This window comes from Portunus trituberculatus, chromosome 13 (genome assembly GCF_017591435.1).
Source record: "Portunus trituberculatus isolate SZX2019 chromosome 13, ASM1759143v1, whole genome shotgun sequence".
Taxonomy (NCBI): Eukaryota; Metazoa; Arthropoda; class Malacostraca; order Decapoda; family Portunidae; genus Portunus; species Portunus trituberculatus.
In genome coordinates, this window is record NC_059267.1 from 3,518,200 (window position 1) to 3,536,780 (window position 18,581).

Genomic DNA, 18,581 nt, shown 5'->3' on the forward strand with positions numbered 1-18,581 from the left:
CTTGCATCGATGTGACTGGCGGCCGAGGGAAGGAGAGATACAGAAGAGAGAGAAGGAGGAGGAGGGAGGAGGAGGAGGAGGAGGAGGAGGAGGAGGAGGAGGAGGAGGAGGAGAGCTCTCAAGTCTTCCTCCCTTAATGCCTCCCTCCGTTATGTATTGCACCTGCCTGAGAGAGAGAGAGAGAGAGAGAGAGAGAGAGAGAGAGAGAGAGAGAGAGAGAGAGAGAGAGAATAGTACATTGTGCAGATATTAAATTTTCACTGAGTTTGTGTTGTTTGTTATAAGGATGGCGATAAGGATATTGTACTAAAGATCAAATATATTTTCAGTAGCTTTCTTAAATATTATCATTGTGTTTGTTAGGTGACTTTTACAGTGTTCTTTCCACTGTGTAATGTTCTACTCTTTCCTCTCTTCGTCCACTTGCTGTACTTGTTCCTGAATGCTTTGTCTTTCACAGGTTTACATTCTTAAACACTTCTGTGCTTTACGTACATTTTATAAAGGCATTAACTAAGTGTTTTTTATGATTCTAGAGGAAGAGCGACAAGATTTTTACATTATGAACTGGAGAAACACACTGGAAAACCCCGCTGATCACCCTTGTGGCATTGGAAATTAGTCGTACGTGGTGAGAAAGCAAAGCGTTTTAAGTGCGTTTTTACGGTTCTAGAGACAGAGCGGCAAGATTTCTGCATTAACGTGAGATACACTCTTGAAAATCCCGCTAATCATCCCTGTAGCCTTGGAAAATAGTCGTAGTGAGAGAGCAAGCCGTTTTAAGTGTGTTTTTACGGTTCTAGAGACAAAGCGACAAGATTTCTACATTATTTACTGGATAAATACTCTTGAAAATCCCTCTAATCATCCTTGAGGTGTTAGAGAGCAAAGTCTTTCTGTATATGGACCACAGTGTCGGGTTTTGCTGGGTCCCATCCAAGGAATATACAGAGAGGAAGTTTTGGTGTGGGGTTAAAGTTTGGAGGACAGCGACGGTGCTGCCATCTGTTGGAAGCGAGTACTTTCATACAAAACGTTATTAAAAGTAACTTAAAATTTCTCCCATGCTTCCTCCACCCATTCCCTCCCTATTTTTCCCTGCATTCTCTCGTGGTTATTAACTTATAAGGCAAATAAAACATGTTTATATATATATATATATATATATATATATATATATATATATATATATATATATATATATATATATATATATATCGTTTTCTGCTCGCCTCCGCCTGGGCCACACCATACTCCTTACTTGCATCGCATACGTCGACTGTCACGTGACCCCTTCTGCCCTTGGTGTAGGACTACCCCTGAGACCATGGAACATTTCCTACTTCAATGCCCACGCCTCCTCTCTCAACATACTGCATTACGCTCCTGGCTCTCCGGCCTGGCCATCACAACACTCGACCTGCCCATCCTCTTGGCGGCCTCAGGCGTCCACCCCTCCTGGCAACCTGCTGTCCTTCGCCTTACTAGTGCCTTCTTGAGGAAGACCGGCCAGCTACCACGCCTGTGATACCCACACAGGACTACCCCTGGGCTCATAAGGATTCAAAAGAGGCCACGAAAATCTGTGGTTCCTTATGAGCCCTGGGGTAGTCTGAGGCCGCCAGGAGGATGGGCAGGTTGAGTGTTGTGATAGCCAGGAGCGTAATGCAGTATGTTGAGAGAGGAGGCGTGGGCATTGAAGCAGGAAATGTTCCATGGCCTCAGGGATAGTCCTACACCAAGGGCAGAAGTGGTCACAAAACAGACGTAGGCGATGCAAGTGAGCACTGAGCGTGGTGTGGCCCAGGCGGAGGCGGGCAACGCAATGGTTGACGTGCCTTGCGCTCCTTCCCGTGACTGACTGACTGTTTGAATCTTGTCTTGATCTTGATCTTGATTCTATAGGTGTCCCAGGATTTCTCCTGAGGCAGGACTTAGTATCGGCAGCTCCTGTAAGGGATAAAAAGAAAAAAAAGGCGGCAAGAACCTAAACCAGACACCATCCTTAATGCTACTAATCCCTGCTGCATCTGGCATTCCACATTCTCTCCAGGAACTCCTTGACAGCTTCTATCATCCTTTCACTCGTGTCTCCATACAGTCCCAGCAGCAACACCATCCATTCCCTTCCAGTCTTCTCCACCCTGGCATCCCCCAGTTCCCTCAGCACCACTTGCATCATCTCATTTCTGTCTCTGGCATACTTCACACACTCCAGCATCACATGCTCCACCGTCTCGTCCTCTCCCATGTCACACATCTGGCACACTTTGCTGCGGGACTCTGACCATCTGTAACTCCTTGCATTCACATTCATGCACTGTGCCCTAGCTCGGAAGAGGAGGTCACCCCCCAGGCTGCCATCATACCACTTTTCATACATTGGGGCCTCTTTCTCCCTATACCACTCCAGAGTACTCTTTTGTTCCATCCTAGTCCTCCATTCGCTCAGTCCAATACACTTCACCCTTCTGTCTATCTCTCTCTTCCACTTCCTTACATCCCAGTCTGGGCCCTCTCCATTTCCAACAATCATGCTCCAGTCACTCTCAACATGCTTCCCTCAACTCGCTGGAACGCCCAACTAGTTTCCAGACCACTCTTCACTACCATCCTGACACACTTCTTCCCCCACCTGCTATTCCTAACATTCCATAGAAACACCTTCCTAACTATTCTTGCATCATTCATTCGTTCTAGCCTAGCCTTGAATCTCAGTGTTGCCTTCACATGCCTCTCTCTGAAGGTACTCCATCCCATGTCTCCCCTTAATGCCTCTATTGCTGCATACCCTGGTGCATTTAGAGCCATTCTTGCTACTCTGTTCTGTCCTATTTCTAGCTTCTCTAATTCACTTTCATTCCACGTCATCACATCCATACCATACATGATGCTTGGAACAGCCACGCTCTTCCAAACTTCTCGCAGCACATCATACTTGCTGGCTCTCATCCTTGCTGCACTTCCTAGCCGACCCACCCACTGGTTCACCAAACTCATCTTTTCATTCTTTGCTTTCACACAGCCATATGGACTCATCCACATCCCCAGATACTTGTATTCCTCAGCCTGTTGCACCTCATTTTCTCCCAGTCTCCACACCAAGTTTCTTTCATCATCTGACCTATTCACAACCATCACCTTGCTCTTCTCACTGCTGAATCTCACCCCAAAGTCTCTTCCATAGCCATCTACAACATCCAGGAGACTTTGGAGCTCCTCTGCTGATTCACTCATGACAACCACATCATCTGCATACAAGAGCACACATACCCTATCATTCCTCACCTTTACTCCTGCATTCATCCTTCTCATTCTGGCAGCCAGTTCTTCTGTACATAAACTGAAGAGGGCTGGTGACAAAATACAACCCTGCCTGACTCCTCTCTCACTCTTTACCCAGTCTGTTTCTATGTCTCCTAGTCTATATCTAGCCCTTGTGTCCACATACATACTTTGCACTATGCTAACTATCTTTGAACTCAGTCCAATCTTTTCTAAGACTCTGCCTAACATTCTTCTATTCACCCTGTCATATGCTTTCTCTATATCCAGAAAACCCAAGTATAATTTGCTACCCTCGTAACGGCGCTCATCCTCCCCTGCTGATGGACCCCCCCATCCCTCACCCCCTTATTACCTGCGACCCGTGCGGCATCTGTTAGAAGCGAGGTTCCGTATTCAATTCCTCCAGCCCGCCCATTGAACCCGTATATCCTCCCTAGAATCCTTGGTCCCATCGCCTAACTCTGATAAGTGGTACAGTGGAACCATGCGTGCTTTAGGGTCCGAGGGGTCTCCAAGCGCACGGGTTCGAATCCTGTCCACGGTCCGAGTGTAGGTTGGGCTTCCTCACTCGGGGCAACGGTTTCCTAGCAGGTGGGCTTTGAGATAGGAGGTACCCTAAAGGACTATCCCCTTTAGCCCAGAAATTCCCGTGAAAAGCCCACATGGTATAAATAAAAAAAAAAAAAAAAAAGTAGCCTACACTGTTCTAGCGACACTGCAAGACTTGACCACCACAAGAAGGGCGCAGGGAGGCAGTGACGAAGGTACTGACGGATGATGTGGATGATCAGGTTAAGTCTGTAGGTAAATGTGTATTGCGTTATTATTATTATTATTATTATTATTATTATTATTATCATTATTATTATTATTATTATTTATTCATTTATTATTAATTTATTATTATTATTATTATGATGATGATGATGATGATGATGATGATGATGATGAAGAAGAGGAGCAGTAGAAAGAGCAAAAAAAAATGAGAACAAGGAGGAAGAAGAGACGAAAAAAGAGTGAAGGAGAAGAGGAGGAGCACGAAGACAGAGCAACATTAGATAAATAGTTACCCCTGAAGAGAACAGGCTGGTGTGAGAGAATGCAACTGTTGCAGGAGTAACTTAAGAAAAATTTCAAGTACCGCATATTCAGAGGTACCGTATATTACCTACAGGCAGGGCCGTTTCTAGCTTTGTGGGGGCCCTAGGCAAGATGCTGTTTGGGGGGCCCCTAGATTTCAATTTTTCGTCGGAGCCCCTGGGTGACTTAGGAAATTTTAATTTTCCAAGCTACTCAGGGGGCCCCCTGGTGGCTTGGGGCCCTAGGCAATCGCCTTGTCCGCCTATAGCTAGAAACGGCCCTGCCTACAGGGTCTCTCAGCGTGATCACAGGGGACCACAGAACTTCCTAAGCTTGCGTTGCTCATATAAGCTTAATATTTTCATATTTGCTTCATGTTGTTTTCTTGTCAGGAGTTCTACTGCTTCATTTAGCGACTTAAGCGTCTTTTTGCTGAAATCCTGGTAACATTCACTTTCCTTGAGTTGGCAACACTGAATCCAGGTTGCTGAGTTTATCTTTCTACGGACATTGTCCCATTTTGGTCATTTTGTTCTTTAATTTTCCTGAAAAAAGACAGCCTTAATCTGACTTTTTTCCCCACAGTATGTGTTTTTCATGCCTACAAGTTAATATAAAGCAGCGCTAACGATTGAGTCACACTGTTAAAACACGTTCGTGTATGTACTGTACATGGTTCTTGTATTGCACGCGTTAGGACTCAGGAAGGTTGATGAGTGAAGGTGATGTGACGCAATTAACTTTCGAAGATGTAGTAAGTTAGGGGGGTGGGGCACAAGAATTCAAATGACCTTGGACGGGGTCACTGCCGATAAAACCAATTGAGAAACCCTGCCGTATAAAATCAATAGTGAAAAATATTGCTTTAAGTTTCTTTTGAGTTTCCGTGTTGTCAATGTACGTATTGGCTAACATCGTCGTGACAAATTGCTCTTATTTTCTCTTCTCTTATTTTGATCTTAATGGTTTGTAGAAATGGAGCAGGTAAACTGTCCAATGAAAGAACAAAAGGAAGAGAAATAAAATGATAGGAAGGCCGGGAATGAGAGTAATGAGAAATCTGTTGTAATTGTCATAACCTGGCATGCCACAGCCTGGTGGGACATAGCGTGATGCAGCAGTGGAAGAACACACAAGGATGTAAATAATCACGTCTACGGGAGAATTGTAAAAGGGACCCTGCTGCGAATCGAGGCGAAATCGGGTCAGGATATCCTGTGTCAGGAAACCATTAACACGAGAGTGGGAGGCCAACCATTAACAAGAGAGTGGGAGGCCAGGTATCAGATTGTACGCAGACCCAAGCAAACGCCCAAGACAAAATACTTTGTTTACGATGTTGGAGAGTAGTACAGTCAACACGTGTTTCCCCACGTGTAGTTAAACAGGATTGGTGGTTTTAAATGGCCAATGAACAAGCAGTATTTCATGTTTAGACCAATGGTGAACGTGCTATGAGACTAGGGAAAAGTTGAGCCTATGAAACACCAGTAAGGCAATGTTGTGTATACTACGTTTAAGGTTGTTTCTACATTACCTTCGTATGTGTTCTCGTCCTTACATTGTCACACGTGGACCTCCACATGTCTGATCTCTGAATGGTAGATGGTAAAATGGGCGTGGAGAAAAGGTACGAAACCTTGAGTATTTAAAATAAGCAGAAACCAGCAAGAAGACTCTAGAATCTTGGCAGAAACGAGAGGAGAAAGCAGAAGGCAGTGGCCGAGAGGAGGAGAAGAAACATTTGAGTCATGGACAGACTCTTTCTTGTATTAGTGAGTAAAGCTCTATAGTTGTTAATGCAGTCTAAGACAATGTTTATGTCATTTAAGTGAAAGGAGGAAACAAATATAGGATGTGTATTTATTAGGATGTTATATTAAGATTTTATGTATGTGTAGTGCAATTTCCACAGTTGATGCATTAAGATATATCATATTGAGGAGATAATTACATATGATATATTGTGGTGTATACATTATATGGGCATTTATAGAAGTCAAGCATTGAGTTGATATTGAGATGCATCAGCTGTGAAATTGGCACCTAATGTTTGTGGATTTATTTGTATGTGATTAACATTGATGAAGGATTTACGGAGATAAGGATTTACGGAGATGAGCTTAACATTTCTAAGGGCATTGATTGAATTTGTGTGACATTATGAGAAATCTTTGAAAGTGGTGTAATTAATCTTAGATTAATTAAAATTAGAAAATACAATACCGTATAATATATTACCTGCAGTAAGAATAAGTCTTCACTTAGAATAGCACGATTGCAACCTGCAACGAACTCCGAAATAATGTTCAGCATGGAAGAAGGAATGAGGGAGGGAATAGGAAAGGTGGGAGGAGACACAATGAAATAACTTGGTGACTTAACAGGCCAGAAATTAATATTGGTCAATAATGGTGAAAAGGATGTGCAAAATAGAAAAAAAAAGAAAAAAAGCTAAGATGTGTGTAAAGTAAGAGAGAGAGAGAGAGAGAGAGAGAGAGAGAGAGAGAGAGAGAGAGAGAGAGAGAGAGAGAGAGAGAGAGACTCAACTGTCTCTTCTACATCCTCGGTCTACCCTTTACTTTTAATGTAAACTGGAACTTCACGTCTCATCTCTGGCCTAAACATCTTCTATGAAGTTTGGCATTCTGAATCGTCTCCACCATTTTTTTTCTCACATCGCCCGACCTCCAGCTGCTGACTGCACAGGGGCTTCATCCGTCCATGCATGGAATATATACTTCACATATAAGGGTGGGTTCCACTCTTACCACCTCAAGATTGCCTTAATGCAAATGGAGTTGTGCCGTGGCGTGGTGAAGTGTTACTTTAATAAAATGAATTTATAATCTGAGATTCTCACTCATGACCACGTCGGGTGACAACCCATTTGTTATTGACACACATGTGGAGCATTTGTGACACTTGTGACCTCCCTGCGTGTGTGAGTCAGACTTAATTAATGATGATGACATTTTTTAATTGTTATAATAATGGTAATGATAGTAATGATAATAATAAAAATAATAGTATGTACTTATGAATGCAGTATTTCACATGATGACCCCAGCAGATTAATATCCCAGCACACATTACTTCTGATAGCGTGCACGATCTCAGTAAAAGTGTCTACATTTTATTTGGCCTCATTAACCTTATCTCCCGCGGACTAACAGGAGTGCCGTTCACCACCATACACACCAGCTTGGCAGTGGTTGGTGGCAGTGCATGGCGAAGCGAAGAGAGTAGAGAAGATCAGAATTCGCTACCGCAGTTCCCACCTCGACGTTCAGGTGGAAGGTAAGGGTCAGTGGTGCTCTGCCGCCTTCACACTTAGCATTAGCGCCTCTGCACGTGTTCTCAGGTGAGCTCCAGTCTTGCCTCGTGGGAAGAAGAAGAATGGGAGCACTGAAGAAACTTCTCTTCATATCTTACGTGACGAAGGAAAGGTGGTTTAAAAAAAATGTCTCTTTCCTCAAGCTAAGGCGAATTGTGGTTTTGCGACAAGCTGGAAAATGTCGATTAACGTTTTCTTTACATTTCTTTTGCGTGACAACTCCCATTACAGTGCTGGGGACGCCGGCCCGCATTCTACGCCTGGGCTTGAGTAGCTATCCCTGAGGTTGAGTTGCGTGGTGAGTAGTGATTGAGTTGCGTTGACGGAATGAGAGTCTAACATGAATGGGGAAGTGCATTAAATAGTTCCTTGCCGCAGCGTAGGAGTGGGAAGTGCTGGCAGGCGCGTGACATGCCGTAAACCATCAGCATGTCACTTGAATATAAACAGTGCGCAATCTCGTGCCAAGGTTCAGCTCAGCGAGCCTCGTAAGTTATGATTGTTTTGTGGGCTTTATTCCAATATCACTGGCAAGTGTTGGACTAACGACTTCTTACAGCTTCCCTTTCTTTTTCATGATTCTTTCTTCTTCTTTTATACATACAATATATTCTAATTTTTTAGTAAATGGGGCAATGCGTTTCACCTCGTCTTGACCAATCACGTTTTCTATCATCACTGTCACGTTTAATTCATTTGCTGCTTCTATTATCGGAAGAATATTAGTGCACTGTACTGGGCTAGACACATCAATCACGAGTCAATGGAGAACCTTAGACTTAATGGTGGGAATGATTGGTGGATAAAGGTTCCAAGGCCGTAGAGAACAATAGAAGTCACATCAACGTCAAGTTTTGTTGGTTTAAGGATACAATGACATTTCATTATCATCTCTGTTTTTGTCAAGCTGTCTATCTATTTGTCTATGTTTCTGCCTACCTTCATGTGTATATATGTATTTGCTTAGTTATTTATTCATAGTGGATAAGGTGATGGGCGTGGGATCGGGCAGACGTCCACGCGTAGTTCGAATCCCACCAAGTACGGCCTTGAAGCTTTGCCATTTGTCAAGTGGTTTAAAGTTATCTACATGCCACCATGATACCCAGGTTTTAGGTGCTTACACCAAAAATACGCTTAGGTGGCCCATGTGATATGGACCCCAATATGGTTACCACTATAAATAAAATTGCCTGCGCCACTACTGGGTGGAAGCTTAAAAGCGCTTCCAATACTCTTCAGGTTACCTACAGGTGCTATAGGCCAGGACATAAAAAATAGTTCCGAGAGAGTTAGCCAAAAAAAAAAATAATAATAATAAATGTCTTGAAACCTCCCTTTCAAATGACGTGAAGTCATAGGAAGTTGGAAACACAGAAACAGGCAGGAAGTTCCAGGGTTTATCTGAGATAAATGCAATGGTGGCAAGTAGAAGGACATTGCAGTTGCTTAAGATTATTGTTTGTTTATCTGCTTGTGTCTTCAGCTCCTCCCAGTTTTGTAAAAAGTAAAGAGATTATTTTAGCGATAGGGAGGGGAAGGTAGGGATGTGCTGATGGCGTTAGTAGTAGTAGGTGGTGGAGGTGGTAGGTGGTAGATGTAGATCTGTTTAATTTCAGGGTTCACTATTTTGATGTAAGTGGCATAGGTGGTGTTGTGTCTGGGGCTCCTCAGCGTATGACTGTCCTGAGTGTCGTGACTCAAAGCTATTCTATTTTCGTTCACTGTACAAATATATCGTCGGTTTGGCTCGTCTCTCTAGCCTCCCTTGAGGTTTATGAGTGTTTACCAGCCCGTTTCTTTCCTGCTTTTTTTTTTTTTTTCCACACCTCAATTTGCAGTGCCTTGGTCTACTTGGCAATAGGAGTTAAATATTTGTTGCTTTTATCCCTTGGTGCATTGTTCCTCGGTCATCAACAACGCAGACTCATTCCTCATATTCTATAGCCGCAGAAAAGCATTATATGTGTAATTCACTGTTTGATCTGCTGCAGTCTCTGACGAGACAGCCAGACGCTCATTGTTTCCGATCTTCGGATAGGCCTGAGACCAGGCACACACCACACACCGGGACAACAAGGTCACAACTCCTCGATTTACATCCCATACCTACTCACTGCTAGGTGAACAGGGGCTACACGTGAAAGGAGACACACCCAAATATCTCCACCCGGCCGGGGAATCGAACCCCGGTCATCTGGATTGTGAAGCCAGCGCTCTAACCACTGAGCTACCGGGTCGTGTGTGTGTGTGTGTGTGTGTGTGTGCGCGCGCTACTTTACATGTAAGTTCGTGTCGTAGGTAAGTGTTATTTCTGGCTCTTACCCTCCTCTCTCTCTCTCTCTCTCTCTCTCTCTCTCTCTCTCTCTCTCTCTCTCTCTCTCTCTCTTAATTGGACACCTGTAATTATCTATACCATTATTATTGGTTTCGTGTAGCGTGTCACTGTTTACAAAAATGATCTGTGAATGAAAAATGAGTGAAGTGACAATTATATAACGACCGCCACTGCCGTCCGTCAGTCAGTCAGTCAGTCAATTAGTCAGTCAAACGTACAGTCAATAAACAGTCAATCAATGTATTAATCAGTTACTCGCTTATCAATCCAGTCAGTCAATCAGTCAGTCAGTTGATTTGTCATTCGATCTTACAGTCAGTAAACAGTCAATCAATGTATTAATCAGTTATTCACTAATCGATCCAGTCAGTCAATCAGCATAAATTCTTCCTGCTATTCGTATTTTCTTTCCTGACTCGTTCATAAGACACCTGAAAACTGAGCTTCGTAATCTTATTTGTACTCGTAAACTGTACAGGCGTCTATTACTATGAGAACTGTCCAGGGGGAGGTGAATATGGGAGGTGGGAGGGGAGGCAGGATAGGAAAAGGTGGTTTTGAATTTAGCCATGTGTGTGTGTGTGTGTGTGTGTGTGTGTGTGTGTGTGTGTGTGTGTGTGTGTGTGTGTGTGTGTGTGTGTGTGTGTATGCTTCGGTCTCTTACTCACTGCGGTCAGGAGGTTACTGCTCTCCGCTGAGGAAACACCTTTGAATCAGTGCCAATCCTAGCGTGTGGAGTGACAGGCGTAGACGTGAAGGAGTTAAGCAGAGAAAGAAAGCATCGTATTCTGAAACACTTCGCTGCGCTTCCACCACATCTTAGAGGCTGTAGACTTGAAGTAACACGGATCTTTTATAAGGATCTGTTATGGTTCTGACTTACGAGCATTAATAAAAAAAAAAATGCTTGAGAACCTAACTTAGTCTAATCTAACCTAACCTAACCCGGCTAATCATCTTCGTGGCCTTTGAAGAGTGTTGTGGTGAGAGGTTTCAACACATTTATCCCATTCTTTTGGTTAATTCTTTCGGCTCTGTTCGGGGACTGGCATCTAAGTGGGCCTTCCTGTTTGATCCCTTTTGCTTCCCTTGGCCTGTTCACCCTTCTTACATAAAAAAAAAAATAAAAGCGTTACATAATACGAGACAGAGCAGTATGTATGTGTGTGTGTGTGTGTGTGTGTGTGTGTGTGTGTGGCGAGGGCGGTGCGGAGGTGGTGCGAGAGCGGTAGAGAGGCGGTGTGGGGCTAGATAACGTGTGTTTGTGTTACATTTTACATGAGCGTGGTCAGGGTGTGATCTGCATCGGGGTCTGACGTTGCGTGATGGCCAAGATACAGGAGAAGCTGAAGAGATAACTGTATATCACTGCCAGGACTCTGCTTGTGTGATGGATGTTGTTGTCTGTCGCTTTTATTTTCAATCTTTCTGTTATTTTATTTATCTCTATCATTTAATTTCATAATGACCTGTGTTTCAATTTTTCATGTTTTTGTTGGTCACTCACGAAGTACTTAACTCTTTGACAACATTATGTAATCGTACCTGTCTTGATTAGTTTGCAGGTGTTTCATTAATAACAATCAGTCTTTTTCTTCTACAGGAGTGAAGTAGAAACGACACAGAGATGGTGAGGTGCACGTCCTTAAACGATTTCCTGCGTATGGGTAAGCGCACGCATGCACACACACACACACACACACACACACACACACACACACACACACACACACACACACACACACACACACACACACACACACACATACATACAGAAAAACTGATAAAAAAGTATGTAGTAGAAAAAAATAAATGAAAAGAATGTACTCATAGAAAAAAAAGGAGAAAAAAAGGACATACTAAGGGAAGAGGAACAGGAAAAGGACATACACACACACACACACACACACACACACACACACACACACACACACACACACACACACACACACACACACACACACACACACACACACACACACACACACACACACACACTACCACCTACTTTACCGTCACCATTCCAGAGTGGTTCCCTGCACGTATAGGAGTGGCGCTGCTAACGATGCTGGGACTGGTGAATGTGTTTATGGTGCGCGTCAACTTGTCCGTCGCTATTGTGGGCATGGTACACCGCAACACCACCACCGCCACAACCATCCAGGCACACTGTCAGGCACTCAACGCCACGCCAGGTAAGACTAGACAGCGGGAGGCGAAGGACAAGTGGGGCAAGAAGAGATGAAGGATAAAAGGAAGGATGGTGATGGTGAGGGAGAGGTGAAGGATGAGAGATGGATGGAAGGTTTGGAGGAGGGTGGGAGAAGGGAACGGGTGGATGAAGGAAGGTGGAAGAAGTGGACGATATGATAAAAGGTGGTAAGAGTGTAGAAGGGAATCAATGCTCGTGTGTGTGTGTGTGTGTGTGTGTGTGTGTGTGTGTGTGTGTGTGTGTGTGTGTGTGTGTAACAAATCTTAGTCAGTATAGATATCTGTATATACATCTGCATGTAATTGTAAGGACATTCATTCTAACACACACACACACACACACACACACACACACACACACACACACACACACACACACACACACACACACACACACACACACACACACACACACACACACACACACACACACACACACACACACATAGACAAGCAACAGTTCATTATCGTATTCATAGACACTAACAGTTACCCAGTTTCTCTAGACACTCTCCTTTCCATAATGCAGAAATCTTGTCAACCTGTCACTAGAACCATAAAACCATAAAAAGCACCCTTACGAACCTGTGTAGCTTCAACTGGACTGTTACTAGAACCATCTCAAAATAGTAGAAATGCGGCGTAGAATTCAGAATATGGTCTTTTTTAACCCCTTCAGTGCTGGGACACATTTTTACCTTGAGATTTGTGTACGATTAGACCATTTTATTAATATTAGGAAGAGTCTATGAAGGGTAGGAGATTAATGGCCTCAGTCTTCATTTTATAATCCCCACATGAGTTTCTGAAGGTGTATAAAATCGCCAGTTAGTAAGTAAAGTGAATATGTAAACGCGTCATGGTACTGAAGGATTGATATGTGGAAACTTCCTGTAGATGCTTTACAGACAAGCGAACACCGCCCATCTGGCCCCGCGTGGTGCTGGGTGTGGCATGCTGGCCCTCAACACTGGCACTACGGCACAATCCGACACATGCTATTGATACAGACATAACAGTGGCGTGGTACAGTGTTGCTACACACACCGAACACAACACGACTCTACGCTCACCTCAAATATGAAAAAAAAATTGAGAAAACGTGTAAATAAATAAAATTAATAGTATAATTTGCACGCCAGAGTATGGATTATTGTTGTGTGTGTGTGTGTGTGTGTGTGTGTGTGTGTGTGTGTGTGTGTGTGTGTGTGTGTGTGTGTGTGTTTGTAAATACACTGGTGAGGGGCAAAAAAAAGAGCAACAAAAGATAAATAAATAAGTAAAATAAATGAATAAGTAAATAGATAAATAAATAAATAGGTGAAGCCCACTGAGTTACCAGTCTAAAAAGGAAGATTGAAAGTATCATCTAGAATTAGAATATATGTATTTGAAAAAAAAACAAATTCCCTGTTGAAAGAATTTAAGTTATAGGAAGAAAAAAAAATACCAAAGTAGACAAGGAGTTCCAGAGTTTACAAGAAGGAAAGAACATTTGAGAATACTAGTAATATACAATTGACTCATGTGTGTGTCATTTACTTACACTCCCTGACCCAATAACGTGTATAGAGCTTGTTTCTGGTCACCCCACTCATGGCGGCGCAGGTCATCACACACACTATTGCATTCTACAGTCACAAATAAATAGATAAATAAAAAGGCTGGCAGAACTTGAACCAGGAACTGAGGAACCAAGAATCACCTCTCTCGTATTCAGATTATGGCATGGAACCCGCAGAAGACACAATGAGGAGAGGAGCTGGTCAAAACAGTACTGGAAGGAGAAGGAGGAGGAGGCAATGGCGAAGCAAGACAAGGGCGAAGCATGGCGCTGCGAGGTGTCCTATATGCGGTTTTGTTAAGCTAAGGTCTTTATATTAACACCATTTCAGCTGGCGGGATGTTGGTGACCCCGGCGCTGGGAGAGGCGGCGGGGAGTGACAATACAACAGTGTCACCGGCGCTGCTGGTCGACGCGATTGAGTGGGGAATGGTGAGAGTGTGGTTATGAGTGGGAGAAAATGACTCACACAGATCAATGTTTACTGATTGATTGATTAATAGACTACAGTGACTGGGATCCCCGCAAATGCTTGTGCTGGCAAAACTCATGAGAGAGAGAGAGAGAGAGAGAGAGAGAGAGAGAGAGAGAGAGAGAGAGAGAGAGAACATACACAGGGGTTGGAGAGTAAAAAAAGATGATAAAGGAGAATGAAAGAGGGAATGAAAGGCTGCAGGAGTGAAGACAGTGGGAGAAAGACAATAAAGGATGGAAAAAAGTGTATTGGTGGATTGAGAGAGAGAGAGAGAGAGAGAGAGAGAGAGAGAGAGAGAGAGAGAGAGTAAAAGTGGCTACTCTACCTAATCACTACTACTACTACTACTACTACTACTACTACTACTACTACTACTACTACTACTACTACTACTACTACTACTACTACTACTACTACTACTACTACTACTACTACTACTACTACTACTACTCTGTGCTGCTGGAATGTTGGTGTCCTTTCAAGTGTTGGTGCTATTAATTCGGGTTTCTTTACGACAAATACAAGTCCATTACAGTTGTCGCCACCAATTCATTACTTATTTCTTTTGATATCATGAGAATATTACATTACAGGTGAAAATTTCTTTATTTTTCTCTTTTTCTCTCTTTTTATCGTCTCATGTTTACTCTGCTTTCACTCATGTCTTCCTCTCTTCCTCCTTTCCTTTCGTTTATCTGTCTTTGTGTATGTGTCTGCATATTTTAGTTTGTATTTCTGTCTGTCTGTCTGTCTGTCTTTCTTTCTCATTTTGTCTCCGTTGGTGTATCTGTCTCTCTGCCTATCTTTCTTTTTTTCTATTCTGGTATTGTCTTTATATTCCTGTCCTCATCTCTCTCTCTCTCTCTCTCTCTCTCTCTCTCTCTCTCTCTCTCTCTCTCTCTCTCTCTCTCTCTCTCTCTCCCCGTCCACGTAACTATTCATACATAACATCAAAAGTGAAATATCAACCAACTTCTACTTTTTGCCTTTATTTATTGACAGGAGGAGCAGCTGGTGGGAGAAGTGGTGGAGGAGGTGGTGAAGGTGGTGGAGGAGGTTAGAGAAGAGGAGGAGGAGAACAGGATGCACTGGAACGAGTGGGTTCAAGGACAAGTACTTGGATCCTTCTTCTATGGCTATTGGATCAGCCAGGTCAGTCCCCCCCTTGAAAATTTCCTTCGAGTGGTGAAAGAAAACGGGTATGTGTATTTGTGTGTTTTCATGTTTTTACGCTCTTTATTTATTTATTTTTGTTGTTTTAGTTTGAATTTTTTTTTTACATAATGCGTGTTTTTCAGTAGTTTTCGTTGTTTTTTCGTGGTTTCGTTCTGTTTCGTGATTGGTGGATATGTGTGAGAGTTTATTTATTTATTTATTTTTTTCTTATAGGTTGGAAAGATTGTGAGGAAAATCAGTAAGCAGGTTTTCCGTTTTCTTTCTTTTTTTTCCTTTTTCAAGCAGTAACAAAAAAAAAAAAACTCAGTTCATTTTTTCTTTGACTTTTCCTTCTTTTTTTTCTCCATTGTCTTTCTTTTTCCTTGTTTTTCCCTCCCTTTTCTCTTTTTCCCTCTTTTTTCTTCTTTTCTACATTGACTTTCTCTTTTCCTGTTTCCCCTTTTCTTTTTCCACTTTTCCTTTCTACATTGTCTCTTTTTCTTTTTCCTCTATTTTCCTTTTTTTTCTACATTGTTTTCTTTTCCTTTATCCTTTTTCCCTTTTTCCTTATTTTCTTCTTTTCTTTTTTTCCCTTCCCCCTTTCCTTTTCCTCCTTTCCTTTTCCCTTTTCTCCCTTTAAACTCTAAACTTACCTGACCACTCGTTTGCAGGTAGGCGGCGGAAGACTAGCTGAAATATATGGTGCTAAGCTTATCTTTGGCATCACAGTGCTCTCCGGGGGCATCGCGGCTGTTCTAACGCCCCTCACTGCTAACTTCCATTACATCGCCCTCGTCATCCTCAGGGCACTTCAGGGCTTCATGCAGGTGAGGTTCAGTGTGACGCGTGTATGGGTAGAGTGTTGTGAGGGTTTGTGGGTAATTCTGTGAGTTATGAGTGTTTTTGAAATGGATACATGTCTTTTTGTTTCCTATAATGTTCCTGTTGCTTTATTCATAGTTTCTTTCTTTCCTTCTTTCTTTTCTCTCTTGAACTCTATCTGTGAGGGTTTGTGGGTAATTTTTATGAGTTTCGAGTGTTTTGTGACGTTATGAGTGAGTCTTGAAATGAACACAGATCTCTTTGTGACTTCGAATGTTAGTATCACTTTATTCTTATTCTCTCTCTCTCTCTCTCTCTCTCTCTCTCTCTCTCTCTCTCTCTCTCTCTCTCTCTCTCTCTCTCTCTCTCTCTCTCTCTCTCTCTCTCTCTCTCTCTCTCTCTCTCTCTCAGTCTATTTTATCCATCTTTCTATCACTCTATCTATCTGTCCTTCTATCTGTCTGTCTATCTATCTATCTCTTTATCTATTCATTTATTTGTAACTTTATCCTCTGCTGAAGTGTTCCTGCTAGTTACCGTCCCTACCGCTTCCTTCCCCAGGGCGCTGCCTACCCCTGCACTTTCCCGCTGATGATTCGCTGGTTTCCGCGCTTCGAGCAGGCTAAGTTTATAGCCTTCGTTTTGTTTTGTGAGTAACTCGTGACTCGTTTGCTCACCATCATCACCATCACTATCACCCTTCCACTTCCTCACCCTCACCATCTTTTTTTCCGACTATCATCATCACCATCGCTCTTTCTCTCATCTCTCCAGGTAACAACATCAGCATCACCTTCACCATGACTCTGTGTGGCTTCGTGATCGAAATGCTGGGGTGGGAGGCAGTTTTCTACGTGACTGGTGCTTCTTCCCTCGCTTGGTGCATTCTGTGGTACTTCTGCATGTATAACGACCCCAAAGACCACCCCAGGCAAGACCACAATTATACTGAAAGACTCTAGTTGAAATTACACTGTTTTTTTTTTTTTTTACTCTTTCAGTACTGAGACGCATTTTCATCCTTAATTTTGGTTATGATTAGACGATTTCATTGACATTAAGAAAGGTCTATGGAGGTCAGAAGATTATATGGCCAGAATCTTCACCATTTCAGTCCTCACATATGTTTCTGAAGCTGTATATAATCTCCAAATAGTAAGCAGAATTAGTATGAAGACGCGTCGTGGTACTGAAGGGGTCAAAGGTCTTCTATAATTCCTGTTGACATAATTAACACTTTTATTTTCTTCCCTTCCTCTTTTCTCCATCGCAGGATCTCCCAAGAGGAACTGAAGTACATCAAGGGCACCAAAAAGACCTACCTTAAGGAGTCATCCCACTGGAGTCTCTCGTCACCTCCTTCAGCGTCTGTGCCGTGGCTGTCCCTGGCTAAGTCTCTCCCAGTGTGGGCCATCATAGCTGGTGAGATCGGCAACTCTTTTGGCTACACTGTCTACTTCTCCTACCTGCCCACCTATATAGAAAACGTGGTTGGTGTATCCTTGAGCCAGGTGAGCAGAGAGAGAGAGAGAGAGAGAGAGAGAGAGAGAGAGAGAGAGAGGAGGAAGGGGTGGTTGAACAGACAGATAAATCCGGTTATAAGTTTAATGCATATTCATAAATCGTGTGTTTGAAAGCTATATTGACATTATGATTATTAGTGTTATATTTGTCTTCTCCTCCTCCTCCTCCTCCTCCTCTTCCTCTTCCTCTTCCTCTTCCTCTTCCTCTTCCTCTACTTCCTCCTATTTCACCTCTTCCTGTTATGTTGCTACCTCATCCTTCTCTTTCTCACCCCTCCAACATCTCACCCTGTTACTCCTTCACTCTTCCTTTACACATCCCTCCCACATATCTTTTTCTGTCATGTATTTCCACACTCCCTCCTCCTCCTCCTCCTCCTCCTCCTCCTCCTCCTCCTCCTCCTCCACCTCCTCCTCCTCCTCCTCCTACAACTTCCACACACCTATTTTCCTTCCATACACCTTTTTTTTTCTCCTCTCCTACTAACCTCCTCTTTATCCTCCATCTCCTGCCCCCCAGAACGGCATCCTCTCCGCCCTGCCCTTCCTCGCACGGTACCTCGGGGGCGTTGTGTTTTCTTCCACCGGGGAGTGTCTGCTGGCGAGAGGGAAACTGACGGTGATCACTGCACGGAGAGCCTTCAGCGTCGTGGGTGAGAGAGAGAGAGAGAGAGAGAGAGAGAGAGAGAGAGAGAGAGAGAAAGAAAGAGAGAGACAAGGTTATAAATACTATCTAACTTTTCTCATGTGATTTATTTTTTTATCTTTCGTTTCTTTCATTCATCGTC

The 18,581-nt window shown here is 43.1% G+C and overlaps 1 protein-coding gene across 3 annotated transcripts in view; it reads left to right on the top strand.

Moving 5' to 3' along the window:
* Positions 1-6,113: 6,113 nt before the first annotated feature.
* The window catches only part of LOC123503130 (putative inorganic phosphate cotransporter), a 15,310-nt gene continuing 2,842 nt past the window's right edge, over positions 6,114-18,581 (top strand). The window contains exons 1-11 of one of the 3 annotated variants that reach the window (XM_045252630.1): positions 6,114-6,143; positions 7,545-7,668; positions 11,647-11,710; positions 12,071-12,238; positions 14,150-14,250; positions 15,296-15,445; positions 16,120-16,275; positions 16,832-16,919; positions 17,045-17,201; positions 17,544-17,781; positions 18,314-18,446. In XM_045252630.1, coding sequence (XP_045108565.1) covers positions 11,671-11,710; positions 12,071-12,238; positions 14,150-14,250; positions 15,296-15,445; positions 16,120-16,275; positions 16,832-16,919; positions 17,045-17,201; positions 17,544-17,781; positions 18,314-18,446 — 1,231 coding nt within the window. In that variant the 5' untranslated portion in view covers positions 6,114-6,143; positions 7,545-7,668; positions 11,647-11,670. Of the gene's footprint in view, positions 6,144-7,182; positions 7,669-8,171; positions 8,194-11,646; positions 11,711-12,070; positions 12,239-14,149; positions 14,251-15,295; positions 15,446-16,119; positions 16,276-16,831; positions 16,920-17,044; positions 17,202-17,543; positions 17,782-18,313; positions 18,447-18,581 lie in introns of those variants that run through there. The other 2 variants (XM_045252631.1, XM_045252632.1) reach the window with 2 other exon arrangements.